The sequence below is a fragment of the Pelodiscus sinensis genome, chromosome 8 (assembly GCF_049634645.1).
Source record: "Pelodiscus sinensis isolate JC-2024 chromosome 8, ASM4963464v1, whole genome shotgun sequence".
Classification (NCBI taxonomy): Eukaryota; Metazoa; Chordata; order Testudines; family Trionychidae; genus Pelodiscus; species Pelodiscus sinensis.
This window is the reverse complement of record NC_134718.1, coordinates 1,061,170-1,082,313: the sequence shown is the minus strand read 5'-3', so window position 1 is coordinate 1,082,313 and position 21,144 is coordinate 1,061,170. Positions and strand designations below refer to the sequence as shown.

The 21,144-nt window shown below is 65.8% G+C and overlaps 1 protein-coding gene across 1 annotated transcript; it reads left to right on the top strand.

The window, feature by feature from the left end:
* The first annotated feature begins 5,663 nt into the window (after nt 1-5,663).
* Nucleotides 5,664-14,163, top strand: LOC106732684 (M-phase inducer phosphatase 3-like). The gene is made up of 10 exons (XM_075934475.1): nt 5,664-6,191; nt 7,133-7,200; nt 7,275-7,329; nt 8,998-9,037; nt 10,347-10,418; nt 10,817-10,879; nt 11,925-12,023; nt 12,987-13,120; nt 13,564-13,675; nt 13,846-14,163. Exons 1-10 carry the CDS (start codon nt 6,076-6,078, stop codon nt 14,077-14,079), a joined length of 993 nt encoding a protein of 330 aa, XP_075790590.1. The 5' UTR covers nt 5,664-6,075; the 3' UTR covers nt 14,080-14,163.
* The last annotated feature ends 6,981 nt before the right edge of the window (nt 14,164-21,144 follow it).

The following is a 21,144-nucleotide window of genomic DNA, read 5'->3' as shown; positions in this document are numbered from 1 at the left end:
CCGTGGGCACAGCGCCCCCCGTGGGAGCAGCCACAGGCCAGCCCTCCATGAGCACAGCGCCCCCTGTGGGAGCAGCCGGAGCCCAGCCCGCCGTGGGCACAGCGCCCCCCGTGGGAGCATCCAGCCCATGGACTCCGGAGAGTCGTGGTGGCTCCACCCTGTCAACCTTAGCCCCTCAGAAGCCCGGCCAGTGCCCCAATCCTGAGGGGAAGGTTAAGAATCAACGTGGGGCCTTGTATTGGCCTTCTCCTGCTGGCGCCTGCAGGGGCCGTTCCCAGGCTTTGGCCCATGCGCTGGGGCTGGCGCCCTTCGTGAGACCCGAGTCCAGCCCAGTCCCGTGACTGGGGGCTCGCAGGAGCGCTCGGAAGACCAGGTGCGCGGCCTAATGGAGCCAGGTGGCTGACACCTGCAGCGCCCACCTCAGACGCAGCCACGTGTCGGGGGGTGTTGGTCTGTGGCGCTTTGGGTGTCTGAACAGCCGAGGGTGAGCGACAAGGCCGCAAGGAAGCACAAGCTCCGGCTCCACAAAAGCCACAGAGAGCAGAATGGGTTAGCAGGGCTTCAGAGGCAGCAAGTTCAAAACCAAGCCAAAGGAACCCTCACACGCTGCCCGCCAGTGGAACGCCCACCAAGACCTTGTGAAGGCCAAGACTGGAACAGGCTTCGCCAGAGAACTAGCTACGTTCCTGGAGCACAGGAACCTCAAGGGCTGCTTGCCAGGCTGGGCACGGGTGGGGTCTCCAGCCTCTGTTTGCCAGAGGCCGGGAAGGGGCGACAGGGAAGGGATCGCTTGGTGATTCCCGGTTCTGTTCCCTCCCTGTGGGACACCTGGCACTGGCCACTGTGGGCAGCCAGGACACTGCGCTGGATGGGCCTTGGGTCTGACCCAGCCTGGCTGCCCTTTGTACATGCACAAGGCACCCACGATCCCGGGCTCCATCGCCCATTTCTCCCTCTAAGAGAAACAAGACACAGGGCCCTGACTGTTTGCCAGCCACTCGGCCTGGAGGGTAGCAAAGACCATGTGGACAGCAGCCCCTTTGGCAGCCAGCGCCCCTGGATCTCACCCTGGGCACCCAAAATGCCGTCTGTGCGTGCCGCCTCAGGGCCGGCCCCGCGTGGGCGTGCTCTGTCATAGGGTTCACCCTGCCAGTAACAAAGGGGAACGCCTGGCCCACCCACACAAGCGACCGTCTGAATCCCAAGCATTGCAGAGATCTGTCCTTCCAAGGGGCTTCCGGGGCAGGCCCGGGAGGCAGCCCCTGGCGATCTCTGGCTTCAGGCAAGTCTCTGGGCCCTCTGAGTCCACAGGCCAGGACGGGAAATGGCCCCGAGCTTTGGTTTATTTCCTTCCTTCGGCATCGCAGCCCGCAGGCCGAGCCTCTCGGCAAGCGTTTCCCAGCGCCAGTCGCCGCCAGGCAGCCCTTTGCGTTGCCGTTTCTCCGCAGCCCCTGCCTGCGACAGTCCTTCTGGGCGCAGTGTGGCCCTGTGCAAGGAGGTGCCGAGGGGTCCGGAGGCCAAGAGGCTGGTTCCCAGAGTGGCTGTGCTGTGGGGATTGCGAGCCGGAGTCCTGCCTGCCAGCCTGGAGTTCGGGGGGGGAGCAGGACGCGCTGTGGGGTGTGTAAGGCCCGGAGCTGCGCTAGGACCATCCTGCCTGTCACTCCCAAGTTCCTGGCTTTGTCCCTGCAGCCTTTAACCAAACACTGGGGCTGGAGGCGCTTCCCAGACCCCTCCCTCCCCTGGCAGCCTCCGGAAAGACTTTGCCTCCCTCCTGGGCCGGTAGGTCCGGTCACCGGGACAGGCTCCCTGCCCGCTCCCGGGGCTGCCTGCCTGCTGCCTGGTGCCTGCTGGCGGCCCACCCTGCTCGAGCAGCCCCACTGAGCTCTTGTACAGCACACCCTCCCTGCACGGTGGGGCCGGTCTCCTGGCCATGCTGGGAAGGCTCCGTCTGAGGGCCCAGGCGTATTCTGATCCGGAACGATTCGATGTAACGACTTGCTCCTAAGTTCTGTAGCTTCTGTTTCTCTCGCCGCGTCTCTTACGATCACTGCAAGGCCTTGCTCCCTGTTGAGTGCTGCAAATGAAGTTGCACCTCTTGTCGCTATTGGTCTTGTCTGAAACTCTCTAGATTGTGAGGTCTGAGTGGAGGGCGGGGGGGAGCCAGCCCAGATGCCCAGGTGATCAAGAAGAAGTGGGAACGTTGAAACCTGCATTGTGTCTTGAGGCGGAGTTGAATTGGCAGAGACTCTCCCAAGAGTGAGAAACCACCATGGGCCCCAGACAGTCACCATCAAAGCCACACAAAGGAACCCTCCCAAGGGCGGACGACAGCAGCAGGACCCTGCAAAACCCGCAGACCCCAATGGGAACTGACAGGTGTAAGAAGGGGGGCTCTTGCCATGGGGCTCTGGGTTCAGTCCTGCAAGCCGAGCCGCGGAGGAGCCTCGAATCGGGATCAAAGACCCCGACTCCTCCCACCTGTAGCCAGCCCAGGGAGACGTCGGTGGGGCTCTGGTTCAGCACCAGGAAGGCCCGACGGGCGGGGCAGGGGAGCCGTGATGCCACGTTCACTCCGCTCGGTGCCCACCTCTGCCACTTCCTCGCCCCGGCGGGCTGTTGGCAAGCCGTGGGCAAGCTTTCCCTGGGGGCCACATCGAGTGGGGAAATAGCAGGGACGGCCTGGTCCCACCCCCTGAGCCCCAAGATCCCCATCCCCAGCTACCCCTCTGTCGCGAGAATCACAGGTCGGATGATGCATACCCAAGGGGGGAGGGACAGAACCAGGCGGACGGTTTTAGCAAATAAAGGATATTTATTTATTCATGACAGTGGTGAATTTCTAGTATTTATTCTAAGATTTGTAATAGGCCGTGGTAATAATGAATTTACAGTTTTTATTATATTTATTCTACGATTCCTAGTGAAACGTGTCAGAGATGTAAGGATGGGAATGGCGAGGGGAATAGTCTCTGTTCTAACAATATCCAGCTACACTAATTAATAAGAGTGATAACTACAAACTCTACGTATTACCCAAAACAACTACAACACTGAGCTTATACAACGAAGAGAATCAAACCCTACACACCAACGTACACAGCACACGGAACATGTCACAGCTATCGGCTCGGTCGCGAAGGCCTTGGTTACGCCCGAGAGTCGGGGGAGGTGGCTGGTCGGTGGATCAGGCCGGCAGCGCTTTGGAGTACACGGGAAGGCACACGCACGGTGGTACGTGCGTTGCAAAGACCTCCTAGAGCGAACTGTGCCATGGGTATTTATCCCCAAATCTGCACATCGCTTCCCTGCGCTTGCATATGACCATATACGGCCCAACGGTCACCAAGTGGGAGTCTGTGTCCCAGGGGTTGGGCCGAAAATGAGCAGGTTTCATGCGACCAGGTAAGCCCCGCAGTTCTCACGCCAAGGTGAGGGGGGGAGAGTCTGAGGCTATTTTCCCCTTTTCACACCTTCCCTCTTTCTAAGGGCCGTGGTGTGCAGGACGGGTGCGGCCGGTTTCTCCTGCAGCCCACTGCAGCAAGAGCGGCCTGGCCAAACGTTTTTACTGGGGGAGCAGTTTTTTTTCTAACACCCTCCAAGACCCCCATCCAACCCCCTTGCTCCCCGCCCCTTGACCACACCCCCAGGATCCCCACCCCCAGCCAAGCCCCCTGCTCCCCACTCCTTGACCATCCTCCGAGGACCCCCTCTGCTCTGTGCCCCCTTGAGCCCTTCTGCCCCATCCAACCCCTCCCCCGCACCACTCAAAGCGGGGGGAGCCTGGGCTGCGGGGGAGGGGCCGGTGGCTACCTCCTGGGAGTTGGGCTGGCCCCACTGCCCAGCGGGAGCCCAGGGCTGGACTGAAGGGTCTGAGGGGCCGGATGTGGCCTGTGGCCCTCCTCTGCCCCGCTGAACTAGCCCCGCCCCTTTTATTCTGGTCACTAATTGGGCTTCATCTTGGATTTCCAGCCCTGCGTGCCCAGCGCGTCTCGCCACTGCCCCTGCCAGCGGCCCCCCAGCCCCCAGTCTGGGGCAGAGGGCAGGCCCTGGGGCATCCTCTGGGGCTGGCGCAAGGCAGCTGGTGCCGAGCAGCAGGCTTGGGCCCGGGGAGGGGCAGGCGAGGGAGCTGGGGAACCGGGGTGTGTAGATGCAAACCGCTCTGCCAGCACACCGGCCCCCGCGCCGAGCCCCCCACAGCTCCCCGGCCGGGGCGAGCGGGCGCCAGGGCCTGGCACAGCCAAGCACAGAGGGGCTGCAGCCCAGCCAGACGGGAACAGGAGCAGGCTAAGCCGCGGGGCCTGGGGGAGACCGGGAAGGGGCTGGGTCCTGGCACGGCGGATGTGCCGGGCCTGGAGCGCGGGTGTCCAGCTGGCACGTGGGCTCAGAGAAAGGCTTTGTGCTGCCCACACAATAGAGCAACCGCCAGCCACAGCTGGGGGGCAGCCGGGGCCCTGGGAGAGGGGGCCAGGCAGAGCCGCTGAGCCGCTGGAGTTCTGCCACACCGGGCGCAGAGGGAGCGGCGGGGGGACTATGGGAAGGGGGCCGCGCCGGGGCGGTGGGAGGACCGTGGGAAGGGGGCCGCGCCGGGGCGGTGGAAGGACTGTGGGAAGGGGGCCGTGCCGGGGGGCGCAGAGGGAACGGGGGGAGGACCGTGGGAAGGGGGCCGCGCCGGGGGCCGCAGAGGGAACGGTGGGAGGACCGTGGGAAGGGGGCCGCGCCGGGGGGCGCAGAGGGAACGGGGGGAGGACCGTGGGAAGGGGGCCGCGCCGGGGGGCGCAGAGGGAACGGGGGGAGGACCGTGGGAAGGGGGCCGTGCCGGGGGCCGCAGAGGGAACGGTGGGAGGACCGTGGGAAGGGGGCCGCGCCGGGGGGCGCAGAGGGAACGGGGGGAGGACCGTGGGAAGGGGGCCGCGCCAGGGGGCGCAGAGGGAACGGGGGGAGGACCGTGGGAAGGGGGCTGCGCCGGGGGGGCGCAGAGGGAACGGGGGGAGGACCATGGGAAGGGGGCCGCGCCGGGGCGGTGGGAGGACCGTGGGAAGGGGGCCGCGCCGGGGGGCGCAGAGGGAACGGGGGGAGGACCGTGGGAAGGGGGCCGCGCCGGGGCGGTGGGAGGACCGTGGGAAGGGGGCCGCGCCGGGGCGGTGGGAGGACCGTGGGAAGGGGGCCGCGCCGGGGGGCGCAGAGGGAACGGTGGGAGGACTGTGGGAAGGGGGCCGTGCCGGGGGGCGCAGAGGGAACGGGGGGAGGACCGTGGGAAGGGGGCCGCGCCGGGGCGGTGGGAGGACCGTGGGAAGGGGGCCGCGCCGGGGCGGTGGGAGGACCGTGGGAAGGGGGCCGTGCCGGGGGGCGCGGAGGGAACGGTGGGAGGACCGTGGGAAGGGGGCCGTGCCGGGGGGGCGCGGAGGGAACGGTGGGAGGACCGTGGGAAGGGGGCCGCGCCGGGGGGCGCAGAGGGAACGGTGGGAGGACCGTGGGAAGGGGGCCGTGCCGGGGGGCGCAGAGGGAACGGGGGGAGGACCGTGGGAAGGGGGCCGTGCTGGGGGGCGCGGAGGGAACGGTGGGAGGACCGTGGGAAGGGGGCCGCGCCGGGGGGCGCGGAGGGAACGGTGGGAGGACCGTGGGAAGGGGGCCGCGCCGGGGGGCGCGGAGGGAACGGTGGGAGGACCGTGGGAAGGGGGCCGCGCCGGGGCGGTGGGAGGACCGTGGGAAGGGGGCCGCGCCAGGGGGGCCGTGCAGGGATGCTGAGGCTCCGGGGCAGCCGGGATAGCTTGGGCAGCAGGAGGCAGGTTGCCCAGGGCTGGGAGCTTGTTGTAGCAACAGTGACCAGGGAGGTTTGCCCCCCCCCAGGCAGCGGGACATTTAAACCCGGCTGGCGCCAGGAGTGGAGCTGCAGGGTCGAGCGCGGGGCCGGAGAGAGGCGACGGGCAGAGCAGGCACCGGCCATCGGACAGCAGCCCCCTTCCCCCCCCCCCCCGTGCGGCAGTGCCTGGCCAGGGCAGGGCCAGGTGCTCGGGGGCGTTGTTAGCTCCCCAGGGTGCTCCGGGGCAGCAGACCCCCCAGCAAGGCCCGTCCACTATGGCCAGCCCTGAAGGCTCCTGCCCCCCTGCAGGGCTCCCCTGCTCCCCGGGGCCAGGGCTGTCCCCCCTCGGCGGCTTGTGCTCCAACATGGGACATCTCAGCTGTGCGGAGAGGTACCTGCCCCAGCTCCGCGCCTGCCGCAGGGCCTGGGGGGCCGGGGCATTTGGCCTGACGTTGCTCAGAGTGACTCCTTCGCGCCAGGCTAGGAATGGCCCAGCGGGCTCCGGCAGAGGCTGGGCCTCTGAGAAGTGCACCCTGTGGGGAGCTCTATGGGGTGGGGGCAAGACAAGAACCCTGCGGTGGGGCAGTGTGATGGTGGGGTGACGGCTGGTGACAGCAAGCGGCAGGGTGACGGCGGGCAGGCGGGTGACGCCGGGCGGTGGCAGTGTGATGGTGGGGTGACGGCTGGTGACACCGAGCGGCAGGGTGACGGCGGGCAGGCGGGTGATGCCGGGCGGTGGCAGTGTGATGGTGGGTGACGGCTGGTGACAGCGAGCGGCAGGGTGACGGTGGGCAGGCGGGTGACGCCGGGCGGTGGGGCAGTGTGATGGTGGGGTGACGGCTGGTGACAGTGAGCGGCAGGGTGACGGTGGGCAGGCGGGTGACGCCGGGCTGTGGGGCAGTGTGATGGTGGGGTGACGGCTGGTGACAGTGAGCGGCAGGGTGACGGTGGGCAGGCGGGTGACGCCGGGCTGTGGGGCAGTGTGATGGTGGGGTGACGGCTGGTGACAGCGAGCGGCAGGGTGACGGTGGGCAGGCGGGTGACGCCGGTCAGTGGGGCAGTGTGATGGTGGGTGACGGCTGGTGACAGCGAGCGGCAGGGTGACGGCGGGCAGGCGGGTGACGCCGGGCGGTGGCAGTGTGATGGTGGGTGACGGCTGGTGACAGCGAGCGGCAGGGTGACGGCGGGCAGGCGGGTGATGCCGGGCGGTGGCAGTGTGATGGTGGGTGACGGCTGGTGACAGCGAGGCAGGGTGACGGCGGGCAGGCGGGTGACGCCGGGCGGTGGCAGTGTGATGGCAGGTAACCACGACGCACCCGCTCTCTCCCGCAGCGTCACCCCGAGGCGAAGGCTGAGGCTGTGCCCAGACACTCTGACTCCAGGCCCATCCACGCCAGCAGGTCAGCGTCAGCGCCAGCCCCTCCGCTCAGCCCCTGCCCCCGCCAGCCCCCTGCTGACCGTCTCTTTGTCCCAGGTGGCGCGCCGGAGCCCTCGCCCAGCCCACACGCCAGCAGCGGCGGCAGCAGCAGGTACCTGGAGGAGGGCTGCGGGGAGCAGGCAGCTCCGCCCCCTGGGGCCCCCAGGCCGTGGCGGGGGGTGCGACCCCGATGCTTCTCGCCGGGGAGGGTTATCGTGGGTCACTGCAGCAAGCCAGTGCGGGGGAGCCCCTGCTGAGCAGGCACCAGTGGGGGTGTCCCCAGGGGGCCCATGGAGCCACCCTGCAGTACGTGCCACTCCCCAGGGTGCCCAGCCTGCCAGTGCCGGGGGGGCTGCCCTGCTGCCACTGGGGCCCCCATGCAGCTCGGCCTGCGCCAGGCTGCCTCTTCCCTGCCCACGGGGGTCCCTCACCCGCCTGCCCACCACAGGGCCCTGGCACCAGACTGCAGCACGCGCCAGCCTCTGCTGCCAAACTGTCCATGTGCCCCGTGCCCATGGCGCCTCCTGCCCGCTCCAGCTGGGGGCGCCCCAGGAGAGGGGAACTGCATGGAGCACCCCCGCAGCCCTCTCCCTGGGGTGCTCCCTGCACCCCCCACCCTGCACACCGGAACCATGGCACAGCCCCGCCCATCCCTCGGCCACGTGCCCCCCCGCCCTGCTCCGCCCACGTACCCCTCCGCACAGCCCTGCCCATCCCTCGGCCACGTACCCCCCCCGCACTGCCCCCCGCCATCCCTCACCCACGTACCCCCCCCCGCACTGCCCCGCCCATCCCTCGCCCACATGTCCCCCCCCACTGCCCTGCCCATCCCTCGCCCACGTGTCCCCCCCCACTGCCCCGCCCATCCCTCGCCCACGTACCCCCCCCGCACTGCCCCGCCCATCCCTCGCCCACGTGTCCCCCCCCACTGCCCTGCCCATCCCTCGCCCACATGTCCCCTCCCACTGCCCTGCCCATCCCTCGCCCACGTACCCCCCCCGCACTGCCCTGCCCATCCCTCACCCACGTACCCCCCCCCGCACTGCCCCGCCCATCCCTCGCCCACATGTCCCCCCCACTGCCCTGCCCATCCCTCGCCCACGTGTCCCCCCCCACTGCCCCGCCCATCCCTCGCCCACGTACCCCCCCCGCACTGCCCCGCCCATCCCTCGCCCACGTGTCCCCCCCCACTGCCCTGCCCATCCCTCGCCCACGTGTCCCCTCCCACTGCCCTGCCCATCCCTCGCCCACGTGTCCCCCCCCACTGCCCCGCCCATCCCTCGCCCACGTACCCCCCCGCACTGCCCCACCCATCCCTCGCCCACGTACCCCCCCGCACTGCCCCGCCCATCCCTCGCCCACGTACCCCCCCCACTGCCCCGCCCACGTACCCCCCCGCACTGCCCTGCCCATCCCTCGCCCACATACCCCCCGCACTGCCCCGCCCATCCCTCGCCCACGTACCCCCCCGCACTGCCCCGCCCATCCCTCGCCCACGTACCCCCCCGCACTGCCCTGCCCATCCCTCGCCCACGTACCCCCCCCGCACTGCCCCGCCCATCCATCGCCCACGTGTGTCCCCCCCACTGCCCCGCCCATCCCTCGCCCACGTGTGTCCCCCCCACTGCCCCGCCCATCCCTCGCCCACGTACCCCCCCGCACTGCCCCGCCCATCCCTCGCCCACGTACGCCCCCCACTGCCCCGCCCATCCCTCGCCCACGTACCCCCCCCCATTGCTGGCTCATGGCCTCTCTCATCCCGGCTGATTTCTCTTCCCAGCTGCAGCCAGACGCCCCTGCCCCGCTGCCTGGCCTGCGCGGTGAGTGTCTGTGCTGAGTGCGAGGGGCTGTCCTGTGCCCCTCCCTTGCTCTGCCCAGTGCGCTCTGCCCCACGCTGGCTTGGAAACGCCCACGTGGCCTGGCTGGGGCTGCGCAGCCCCAGCCCTGGGGGGCGGGTGCGAGGCCCCTTCAGAGCCGGCATGGGGCGGCAGGGGGGAGGAAGGAACCGGCCTTTGCGCCCCACCCTGCTGGCCCTTCTACCCCGGGCTCGCTCGGGCGGTGCCTGCGGGCGGAGCTGGCGCTGCCGGCGGTGTTTGTACGGCTGCCGGGCCCGGTGCCTGCCCACACAGGCCGTGGCATTCATGGAGACAGGGCTGTGTGCAGGCCTAGCCCTCTGCCCCACGACTCCCCCTGCCAGCACCCCCTGCTCTGCGCCCCCCACACGCCTCCTGCCTGCACCTGCTCGGTGCCCGTCCCTGCTCAGGCACCCGCGTGGCTGCTGCCCCACATGCCACGTCTTGGGCAGCCGTGTCGTGGCTCCCTCCCTCCTGCCTTGCCCCAGAGCAAGCGCCTGCGAGGAGCCAGCCGGCTCCTGGGGATGGCGGTGCAGGCGGCAGGGCATGGGCCAGGCGAGGGGCAGCGCTGGCTGATCTGCATAGGGACATGTGGGGGGCAGGGCCGTGTGCTGGGGACACACTCGCGTGGGGGGCTGGGTGCTTTGGGGTCCAACCCAGAGCAGGGAGGGGCTGTGCCACCACCAGCCCTGCAGCGCCATGGGTGGGGGCTCCCAGCCTGGCCCCAGGAGCCGGCAGACCCTGGGCTGAGCCGCTTGGCACTTCCAGACCCAGCGCCGGGCTGGGGGGCTGAGCGATGCCCGGCTCTGCGCGAACACAAGGCCCCGCCCGCCGCTCCACCTGCCCCCGGGGCCTGCACCGGTTCTCACCAAGCCCCCGTCTCTGGCCACAGGGGGTCCTGTGGGTCCTGCTCCCTGCCCCCCGACAGCAAAGGGCCGGTCCAGCCGCACTGAGGAGCCTGGCGACTGCGCTGCAGCCCGGGGGCGAGAGGCGGAAGGGCACAGGCCACCCAGCCCCGGGCCAGCCTCCTGGGTCCCTGGGCACCTCTGCCCTCCTGGGCCCCGAGCGCCCGCAAGGGGCTGGCATCTGGCGCGTGCAGGCCTGACCCTGTCCCCGCAGGGGTCAGCGCCGGGAGGGAGCCGGGCGCCTGCACTTCCCACACCTGGCTGGGCGGAGGAGGGGGAGGCACGGCCACGAGAAGCCAGAGGGGTGGTGCTGGTGCTGGGTTTGCCTCTCCCCATCCCTGCGTCTCTGACCCCCTCGGCCCCTCTCCCAGGGCAGCTCCGGCCTCCCTCCTGCTCCCGGCCCTGGGACGGACAGCGAGGTGCTGACCGGGGACTTTTCCAGGGTGAGTGGCTCGTGCCCGTCCTGTGAGCTCGCTGCAAGGGCCTATCACCCTGCCCAAAATTCCTGCTCCCTGCCCAGAGCCAGGCCCCCAGCCGCTCTGCTGGGGCCAGCGAGGCCAGGCTGCCTGGCCGTGCCTGCGAGCACCCAGCCCTCCCCACACCGGCCTGGGGGGTGCTGGCTGCTCCCTGGCGGGACACCCCAGGGACTGTGTCCCGCTCCATCCCACGGGCGCTCCCGCCCCGCGACGGTGAATGCGTGGCCCTCGGGGGGGGGGATGTCCCACTCCAGGGAGCGCGGAGCAGGCTCTATCCGTTCAGCTCTGCTTCGTGCCCATGGACTCGGCGACCCTGGGGTCTCGTCCAGCCCTAGGGTTCTAATGCGGCTCTGTGGCGCCCCCAGCCCTGCTCTCTGCCGCTGGAGGACGGCCAGCACCGGGATCTGCGCTACGTCAGCCCCGCCACGGTAAGTGCAGGATGCGCCCACTGCTGGGCAACGGCACGCGTGGGCCCGGCTCCTCGGGTGAAGCACAGCGCGGCACGGCAGCCCCTGCACCCAGACGGACGTCTGCAGCCGCGGGGCCTGCCCTTGGCCCGGCTGCCGGGCGTGCGTCCTGGCTCTGCTCCGCGCCTGTCGGTTTGCTCTCTGCCGCTGTCGTCTGCCTGCGGCTCCCTCCTGCCAGCAGCATCCCTGAGCAGCGTGGACTGCAGCCCTGGCCTCGGCCGTGCGGCTACCCCGCTCCTCACCCCCAGCTGCTGCGCCCTCCCTGCCTGCTCAGCCTTTGCCCCGGTCTCCTGGCTGCGGGGTGGGGACAATTCCCCTGTGGCGCCTGCTGCAGGGAGCACTGCCGTTCTCTCCCCACGGGCCGCGGGGCTCCTGGCCGTGGCAGAGGGCAGGTCTGGCCCAGCTTCTCCCAGGGTCTGTGTGACTGCCTCCCGCCCAGCAGGCCCGCTCCCCGGCTCAGCTCAGGCAGGCTGCTGTGCCCGGGCCCAGGCTGTCCCTCCTGCTCTGCTGGGACTACTGCCCGGGCAAGCACCCGTCTTAGGGCCTTCCGAGGGCTGGCCCTTCCCTGGCCCTCGGGTCCCTCACCCTCTGCCTCCCGGGCTCTCCCCGCACCCTGCCAGGGCTCCTCACCCCGGCCTGCCTTTGCCAGACTTCTCCACTCAGGCCAGGGGCCCAGGGCGGCTCTGCCCCAGGCCTCCCCCTCTGGTCAGCCTGACCCAGCAAGGGCTGAGAACATCCCTCTCTCCCCGCAGCCCCCCACGTCTGGCCCCTCCTGCTGCAGCTCTCTCTTTCCCCCGTCCCTGGGGCTCCCGACTCACTGGGGCTGTGGACTCTACGCCCTCTGGGGCAGCCCAGGTGCCAGCACAAACACCAGTAGCATGGGCCCGGCGCCGGGAGCGAGGGTCCTGGCACGTGGGGGGGGGGGGAAGCCCAGACCAGCCACGACACAGCATCTGGGGAGCTCCTCCCACACCCCATTTCAATCCCCCCACCTCCCGGTCTCCAGGTGGCTGCCCTGCTGCGTGGCCAGCCGGCCGGGGAGGCGGGGGCGTGCGTGGTGGTGGACTGTCGCTATCCCTACGAATACGCTGGAGGACACATAAAGGTAAGAGAACAGGGACGTCTGCTGCCCGGAGGAGCTCCCGGTACCGCCGCTTCCAGGGGTGCTACAGAGCCAGGGCAGGAGCTGGGGGTGTGTGTGGGGGGGGCTCCTGGCTACTCCAGCCCCAGCCTTGCCCAGCAGGGGGCGCTGTGGGGAAGGAGCAGGAGCTTGGGGGGGGCTCCTGGCTACTCCAGCCCTGGCCTCGCCCAGCAGGGGGCGCTGTGAGGAGGGAGCAGGAGCTTGGGGGGGGCTCCTGGCTACTCCAGCCTCAGCCTCGCCCAGCAGGGGGCGCTGTGGGGAGGGAGCAGGAGCTTGGGGGGGGGGGCTCCTGGCTACTCCAGCCTCAGCCTTGCCCAGCAGGGGTCGCTGTGGGGAGGGAGCAGGAGTTTGGGGGGGCGCGCTCCTGGCTACTCCAGCCTCGGCCTCGCCCAGCAGGGGGCGCTGTGGGGAGGGAGCAGGAGCTTGGGGGGGGGGGGGGCTCCTGGCTACTCCAGCCTCAGCCTCGCCCAGCAGGGGGCGCTGTGGGGAGGGAGCAGGAGCTTGGGGGGGGGGGGGGACTCCTGGCTACTCCAGCCTCGGCCTCGCCCAGCAGGGGGCGCTGTGGGGAGGGAGCAGGAGCTGGGGGGGGACTCCTGGCTACTCCAGCCTCGGCCTCGCCCAGCAGGGGGCGCTGTGAGGAGGGAGCAGGAGCTTGGGGGGGGACTCCTGGCTACTCCAGCCTCGGCCTCGCCCAGCAGGGGGCGCTGTGGGGGGGCGAAGTTCTTCAATTATTCCGTTTCTAAAGGCATCGTGCAGGATGCTGGGCTGCCCGGTGGTTTTGCCTGGGGAGGGACACGGCGCTTTGCCTGTCCCGCACTGACCACCTCTAAGGGGTGACCATGCGCCCCCAGCCCTGCGGGGGAGCAGCGGTGAGCCCTGGCCCTGCCTGTGCTCCCACACCCCTCAGATGCCCTCGCTCTCCTGCAGGGAGCACTGAATCTGTACCGAGAAGAGCAGCTGGCGCCGTGGTTCCTGCCAGGTCCCTTGGGCACGACCCAGTGCCCCCGCAGCAGCATCGTGATCTTCCACTGCGAGTTCTCCTCGGAGAGAGGCCCCCGCTTGTAGGTGCCTTAAGGCCCCTCCCAACTGCCCCCACTTCCTCCCTCCTCAGCCCCCTGCCCTTTCTCTGACATGGAGGGGCCCATGTCCCTCCCAACGTCCACCGACGTGCTGCCAAGTTGGGGGCGCTGCAGTGTCCCCCCACACAGGGCGTGCCCAGCTCCCGTCCCTGGAGTGCTGTCCAGCGGGGGCACCAGGGCAGCCATGGCTGGGGTGCAGCAGGGGCAGGCCGAGGTTGCTGATCCCCCCCATGGTGGTGTCCTCTCAGGGCTAGGCCCATGCCTGGCTCTAGCAGCTGGGGCTGACCAGTCTCACTGGCTAACTCCACAGTGCCCCCCAGTCCCTTCTGAGCTCACTTTGGCCAAGCAGACTCGCACACCCCTGCCCCGTCCTGTGCCCCCTAGGTGACCGGGGGCAGCGGTGAAACCCCTCTGTGATTGTGCAGGTGCCGCAGCCTGAGGAGAATGGACCGAGATGCCAACCAGTACCCGGAGCTCTGGTATCCAGAGCTGTACGTGCTGCGCGGCGGCTACAAGGAGTTCTATCAGCACTTCCAGGTGCCCGTGGGGGTGTTGCAGGGGAAGGGGTGGCATAACCCAAGTCCTGGCTCCCAGCCCCCTGGCCCTAGCCACTAGACCCCACTGCGCTCCCGGAGCTGGAGACAGAACCCAGGAGTCCTGGCTCCCAGCCCCTGGCTTTAGCCAAGTATCACACGCTCTCTTTCCAGGGTCTCTGCGAGCCTCAGGGCTACGTCCACATGCGGCACAAGGGTTTCCGGGCCGAGCTTAGGAACTACCAGCGGAGGAGACAGCCTTGGAGCCTGCGGAGGATCCGCAAAGAGCTTTTCAAGTCCCCAGCTCCGAAACAAAACCCTGTCCCCAGGGACTCCCCTCCCCTGGCAATGGAGAGCCTGTCCCTGTCTCCCAGCAAGGGGCCCACTAACTTCACCCCCTGCCTCTGAAATGGAGCTGCCCCTGTGGCAAGTCAAACCTTGCCCGGCTGCAGGGGCACCATTTCAAATGTTGCTGGGGGGGGGGGTGTGAGCTGTGCACACCATGGGGGGGGGGGGGAGAGTGAAAGGGGGCAGACTGAGGGCAGCAGATTCAGCAGGGCTACCAAGGCACTGCAAAACTCTAGTTTTTTGGCAGACAACTTATAATCAGCTGGCCGGAGCACTGTATCTAATTCCTATATAAACAAAAGAAATGTAAATAAAAATTAGACCCACTCAGAGCTCTAATACTAACAGAGCTGACAGTGGTTAGCCTGGAAATGTCAATGTATATTCTTTGTTCCTAACTCTGCTCCACCAGGACTCTGGGCTCTCTCTCAGCTCTGGGAGGAGAGTGGGGTTACAGTGGGGGTGGGGGAGATACATTTGGGCTCTATATAAGAACATCAGAATGGCCACAATGGGTCAGGCCACAGGTCCTTCTAGCCCAGAGTCCTGTCCTTCAGGAGGCATCGTCACGATCCATCCCGTCACCCATTCCCAGCTTCTGGCACAGAGAAGCCAGGGCCACCATCCCTGCCCAGCCTGGCTAGTCACCATTGGTGGACCTGCCCTCCCTGAACTTCCTGGCTATGTCTAGACGGGCAGGATTTTCCGCAAATGCTTTTAACGGAAAAGTTTTCTGTTAAAAGCATTTTCAGAACAGAGTGTCTAGACTGGCAGGACGCTTTTGTACAAAAGCACTTTTTGCGGAAAAGCGTCCGTGCCGATCTAGACGCGCTTTTGCGCAAAAAACCCCGATCGCCATTTTTGTGATCAGGGCTTTTTTGCGCAAAACAAATCTGAGCTGCCTACACTGGCCCTTTTGCCCGAGCGGGAGCAGCCCGGTATTTCCGCAGGAAGCGCTGGTTTCTTACGAGATCGTCAGCGTTCTTGCGGCCAGTCTAGACACAGCCACTTTGTTCTTATTGGACACTGGTAGAGTTTGGGCCTTTCCACCATCTCCTGGCAGAGAGTTCCACAGGTTGACAGTGAGGAATAATGCCTGGTGTGTGTTTGAAGCAAAATGCAGGACAATGTAGCACTTTAAAGACTAACAAGATGGTTTATTAGATGATGAGCTTTCGTGGGCCAGACCCACTTCCTCAGATCAAATAGTGGAAGAAAGTAGTCACAACCATATATACCAAAGGATACAATTTAAAAAAATGAACAAATATGAAAAGGACAAATCGCTGTCTATAAATGTCATTGGCTGAGCTTCTGGTGTTATGTTAGTGAAGGAATCAATGACATTTCCTTGTTCCATGTGCCCACCCCAGGCAGGAGTTGCTAGACCCCCAGCCTGTCCCCTCACCCTTTAGTCTCTTTTCCATGCTGAAGAGTCCCAGTCTTGTTAATCTCGCCTCACGTGGAAGCTGTTCCTACCCCTAATCATTTCGGTGCCCCTCTCTGTCTGTTTCCAAATCCAATAAAGCTTTTTAAGATGAGGTGACCAGATGTGCAGGCAGTATTCAAAGTATGGGCGTACCATGACTTTAGGTAGAGGCACTATTATAATTTCTATCTTATTATCTATTCCTTTCCTAATGATTCCCACTATTCCGTTACCTTTTTATATTGTCACTGCACATTAAACCCTGGAATAAATTGCTTACGGAGATTATGGAATTTCCAGCACTGGAGATATTTAAGAGCAGGTTACGTACACATCTGTCAGGGATGGTCTAGAACAGGGCTACTCAACTTTGGAAGCCCAGGGGGTTACAATGATACTCACAGCACATGCAGAGAACCACAACTTAAGTGTGGTTGTATAAACAGGCAAATATATATGCAAATATATGCAAATAGCTTATTTCACACTGACAGGCATGAATACCAAGATTAAGGCAAGACTACACAACTCACAGGCCCCATTTAAGTCAGTTCTGCCGATATAAATAAAATGCAACGTTTACCCAAGTTCCACCCATATAACAGCACTTTTAAGGAGCAATGACAGTCCAGGAATTTAATGACTAAAACCCATATTGACAGAAGACCATTATATTGATAACTTTTTTGTTTTGGCTCCCTCCCGCAGGCTGTGTGTTGAGCCTGGCAGAAACCCAAACTGCACTGCAGGCTGCAAACAAAGGGATTACGGCCTGCAGGCAGCGTGTTCAGTAGCCCTGGTCTAGATGGTGCTTGGTCCTGCCGTGCAGTCAGGAGACTGGCCTTGATGACCTCTCGGGTCCCTTCTGGTTCTTAGTGTTCTATGGTGCTATGACCGAGCAGATGTTTTCAGAGAACTATCCACAATGATTCCAAGATCTCTGGTTTGAGTGGTAACAGCTAGTTTAGACCCCAGCATTTTTGTATGTGTAGTTGGGTTTATATTTGTCCATGTGCATTACTTTGCAGTTTACCAAAACTGAATTCCATCTGCCCTTGCATTGCCCAATCACCCAGTTTTGTGAGATCCCTTTGTAAACTTTTTGCAGTCAGCTTTGGATTTAATTTTGCCACCTCATTGTTTACCGCTTTTTTGAGAAGTTTAACAGCAGGGGTTCAAATGCAGATCTTTGTTCCTATCTTTTAAGTGGAGTACCTGGCAATGTTTTCATGATGCTCTAACAATCCTTCAATTACTTCAGTAACAAATCCTTTTGTTATCTTACTCACTCTGCTTTCTCCAAAGGCAAAGCTGGAAGCAGCATAAAGTCCCTTGCAGTTAAGAACTACCTCTAGAGCCCTGGTCACCAACAGGTCGATTGCGACTGATTGGTTGATCGCAAGGCCTTGACTAGTCGATCGCGAAGCGTCTGCCCCTCCCCCATTTTCCACCCACCCCCGAGAAGCCCCAGTACTTTCCTCCAGCGAAAATGGAGGTAGTGCCAGCTTCCCATGGGTGGACGGAAGACCCGCAGCTTAATGCCACTTCCGGGAGTTCCAGAAGTTCGCTGGCTGCTTTGTCAGGCGCGCTGTGGGAGGGGCCCTGGCTCCAGAAGAGGAGCATGGTGACTTTCCTGCACCGGTGCAGGAGGCAGGAGTTGTCCCCAGGGCAGGCGCGTGCGGGGTTTCTCTGCGCCACGGGGGGGGGGGGGGGGGGAGGGGGCGCGTTGGCCCAGGGCAGGCACACGCAGGGGTTTCAGTCTCAGGGCAGGCACGCGTGGGGGGGGTTGCCCCCGAGGGATCGCCTGAGTGGGCTTCCCTGCTCAGTGTGGAGGGGGGGTCAGGCCCGACAGAGGTGCGCAACAGGACTTCCTACCTTCACGGGGGAGGGAGGGGGCGGGAGGGTCAGCCCCGGAGGGAGCGCGGGATGGAGGCTTCCCTCTGTGGCTGCTGTAGGGGACTCCTTGCCCCCAAACCTTGTTCCCTCTCCCCTGCCCCAAACTTGCCCCCCGCCCTCCTGTTCCCTCTCCCCTGCCCCCCCGCTACAGAAACCTGCCCCTCCCCGCAGAAACCAGTTCCCTCTGGCACCCTGTCCCCTACTGCAGAACCTGTCCTCCTGCCTTCCCCTCTGCAGAAACCTGTCCCTCCCAGCACGCTGTCCCCTGCTGCAGAAACCTGTACTTCTGGCACCCTGCCCCCACTGGCACCGTTCCCTGCCCCAGAACCCACTAGCACCCCTCCCCAGTACTGTGTCCCCTGCTCCTGAATGACATTTCTAAGGGTCAGTGACCCCTGACTCAAGGCAGGTTCCCTGCCCTTCTCATAAATACAGACAATGCCAAAACTTTTTGTGTTTGACACAGTATTTTATTTAAAATTAAACCTGGCCAACAAACCCCCAACTGGGGCTAAGCCCCCATCTGGCCACAACCACTCCTGCATTCCCCCTTCCCCAGACCCTAGATCTGAGCCTATCAAACACTGGACCCCCCTGCCCTGAGCCCCTTACAGACCCCAACCCAAATTCCTGCACCCTCATCCACAAGCCTGTGGCGTGCTTAGTACCCCAACACTGCCCAGCCTGGAGCCCCTCCCCGAGCCAGTGTCCCCTTCTCCACCTCCTCCTGCATCCAGACTTCCTCCCAGAGCTTGCACCTCTCACCCCTTCCCACACCCAAATCTCTCATTCCCACCCCAGAGCCTGCACATCCTGTCTCATCCCAATGAGGGTCCGGCTAGACTGCAGGAGTTTTTCAGGATTCTTGAGATAGCCCAGAAAAACTCTTCTGCATCCAGGGTTGTGTTTGTTCTTCCGCTTTTTTTAGTAGAAGAGCAATCAGGCTCTTTCCGTCACCCCTATATTCCTCTTTCCCCAAGGAATAAGGGGGCTTCCAAAAGAAGGGTTTTTTTTTCTGACATTTGGTTTAGTCTAGACAGGCCAAATGTTGGAAAAACCTCTTCCTACAGAAGAATTTTTTTAAAAGCAGCAGTGTAAGTATTGGGGATAGCAAGTGATGAAGAAGAGAATAGAGAGGGCGGGGTTTCAAGGAAGGGGCGGGGCGGTAGATCTTGGCTTGTTCTGTCATTTAAAAAGTCATCTTGGGTGTAAAAAGGTTGGAGACCACTGCTCTAGAGGTAAGCCATGTGCATTAAAGCAGACCTCAAATATGAAATCCAGGGGTTCAAACTTTACAGGGGGAGGGAAGCAGGGAGGGGGGGAGGAACTACTGACCTCCCTAGATGGTGCCTTTCCCTTGCTGGCTGACTCCAGAACAAGGCCCTAGTCTGTACAGTTGCAAAGAAAACCTTCCAATTCGGCCTCTGTGAGTGACCTTGATGCAGTGATGTCTTCCTGAGTCTGCAGGCAGCCTGAACCAAGTGCTAGGAGAGGCTGAAAGGCAACTTTCAGCTCCTTGGCCCCTGGCTGGATATCAGCCCTGTTCAAAGGGAAGAGAAACCGGCACTGTATGCAGCCCTGTGCCATTTGCTTTTATGGGTGTCACATCAGTGCCTCAGAAGGGTGGGGCTGGGCTGTCAGCAGAGCTTGGGGGCACAGCACTGCTCCCCCTAAGCCATCCCCAACTGCACCAATGCGGCTTCCAGGCCGGGGTCTTGCCTCCTTCCCTCCCTCCCGTTCCCCAGCCACTTCCCCACAGCCTCTGCTCCTCTGGCCTGCCTCCTGCCCCCCAGCATCCACCCTGCCTCCCTCCTGCCACCAGCTCCCACCCCACCTCCCTCCTGCCTGCCTCTGCCCCGGCTCCCACCCACCTTCCTCCTGCCCCCCCTCTGCCCCGGCTCCCACCTCACCTCCCTCCTGCCCGCCTCTGCCCCGGCTCCCACCCACCTCCCTCCTGCCCCCCTCTGCTCCGGCTCCCACCCCACCTCCCTCCTGCCCCCCTCTGCCCCGGCTCCCACTTCACCTCCCTCCCCCCTGCCCTGGCTCCCACCCACCCACCTCCCTCCCCCCGCCACCCTCTGCCCCGGCTCCCACCCCACCTCCCCCCTGCCCCCCTCTGCCCCGGCTCCCACCCCACCTCCCTCCCCCCGCCACCCTCTGCCCCGGCTCCCACCCCACCTCCCTCCCTCCGGCCCCCCCTGCCCCGGCTCCCACCCCACCCCACCTCCCTCCCCCCTCTGCCCCGGCTCCCACCCCACCTCCCTCCCTCCCGCCCCCCCACCCCCCACCCACCTCCCTCCCCCCTGCCCCCCCCACCCGGCTCCCACCCCCCTCTGCCCCAGCTCCCACCCCACCTCCCTCCCTCCTGCCCCCCCTGCCCCGGCTCCCGCCCCACCTCCCTCCCTCCCTCCTGCCCCCCCCACCCCGGCTCCCACCCACCTCCCTCCCCTCTGCCCCCCTCTGCCCCAGCTCCCACCCCACCTCCCTCCCTCCTGCCCCCCCCACCCCGGCTCCCACCCCCCTCCCCCCTCCCCCCTGCCCCGGCTAAATTTAGGCGGCGCCTCAGATCCACACTTTTCGGTAACAGCTGAACAGCTGTAGTGACGTCACGGCCATTGAAGGTCACGTTGCCCTTCACGTGCGCTCCGTGCGCTGCGTGCTCTCGAGGCCGCCCTCCAGGACGCATGCGCAACAGCCGCTTCTGGGGCGACTTGTCCACTCTGCGCCAGCTCTCACTGGCGGCGCAAGGAAGAGAGTGCGCATGCGTCTAGCCCTGCACGCGGGAAAGGCGGGAGGACACCCATGCGCAGCCCGCCCACGAGCCGCCCTAGAGCCCGGAGCGCATGCGTGAGAGGTTGGGGGCGGAGCGCTCCGGGCGGGCCGCCAGAAGGGGCGGAGGAGGAGCCGTCAGCCCCTGCCGCCCGCGCACGCGCAGTGTCTGTCCTGTGCCGAGCTCGCGCGCCGCACACCCGCCATGGCCGCCTACCGGCTCGTGCTGCTGCGGCACGGCGAGAGCGCGTGGAACCTGGAGAACCGCTTCAGCGGCTGGTTCGACGCCGACCTCAGCCCGGCCGGCCGCCAGGAGGCGCTGCGGGGCGGGGAGGCGCTGCGAGGTGCGGGGGGGCTGGGGGGCCCGGGGGGAGGAGGGAATCGGGGGGGCGGGGGGGCTGGGGGGGGCCGGGGGGAGGAGGGAATCGGGGGGGCGGGGGGCCGGGGGGAATGGGGGGTTGGAGGCGATGGGGGGCCGGACTGGGGGGCGGGGGGAGCCTGACGCCCCCTCGCTCAGCCCGGGGGGTGCGGGTCGGGGCCGGTCTCTGTGGCCCCCCCGCCCCCCTTGTGACCTGGGGTGCTGTCCCGAGGCGGGCCCGTGAGCCCCGGGGGGGGGGGGCAGGCAGCCGGGCGCGGGGCGCAGACTGCACCGGGACTCCCCCCCCCCCGGGGACCGAGCCCGCCGGGCAGCCAGGCCAGAGCTCCAGCCCCCCTGCGATCTGCGCCCTCCACCCTGGGCCCAGCCCTGCTGACCCCTTTCGGGGGGCTGGTCCCTCCACTGAGAGTGCCGGGCTGAGGCACTTGGAGGGCGGCAGGTTCTCCTGGGGCGGTGCTGGCTGGTCCCTCCGTGCCCTGCTCTCGCGTGGGGCTGCACAGCCAGGGAGATGCGCTGCTGCCTCTCCCTGGCCTGAGTCACCCAAGCAGCGCTCTGCTGTGCCCTGCCCCCCCCCCCAAGGCTGCAGCAGCAGTGAGACAGTGTGCTCTGCTGTGCCCTGCCCCCCCCCCCAAGGCTGCAGCAGCAGTGAGACAGT

Coding starts and splice junctions, on each gene's coding strand:
- LOC106732684 (XM_075934475.1), top strand. CDS start 6,076: ATGGCCAGCCCTGAAGGCTCCTGCCCCCCTGCAGGGCTCCCCTGCTCC. Junction 6,192..7,132: donor CATCTCAGCTGTGCGGAGAG/GTACCTGCCCCA, acceptor TCTCTCCCGCAG/CGTCACCCCGAGGCGAAGGC. Junction 12,024..12,986: donor ACGCTGGAGGACACATAAAG/GTAAGAGAACAG, acceptor GCTCTCCTGCAG/GGAGCACTGAATCTGTACCG.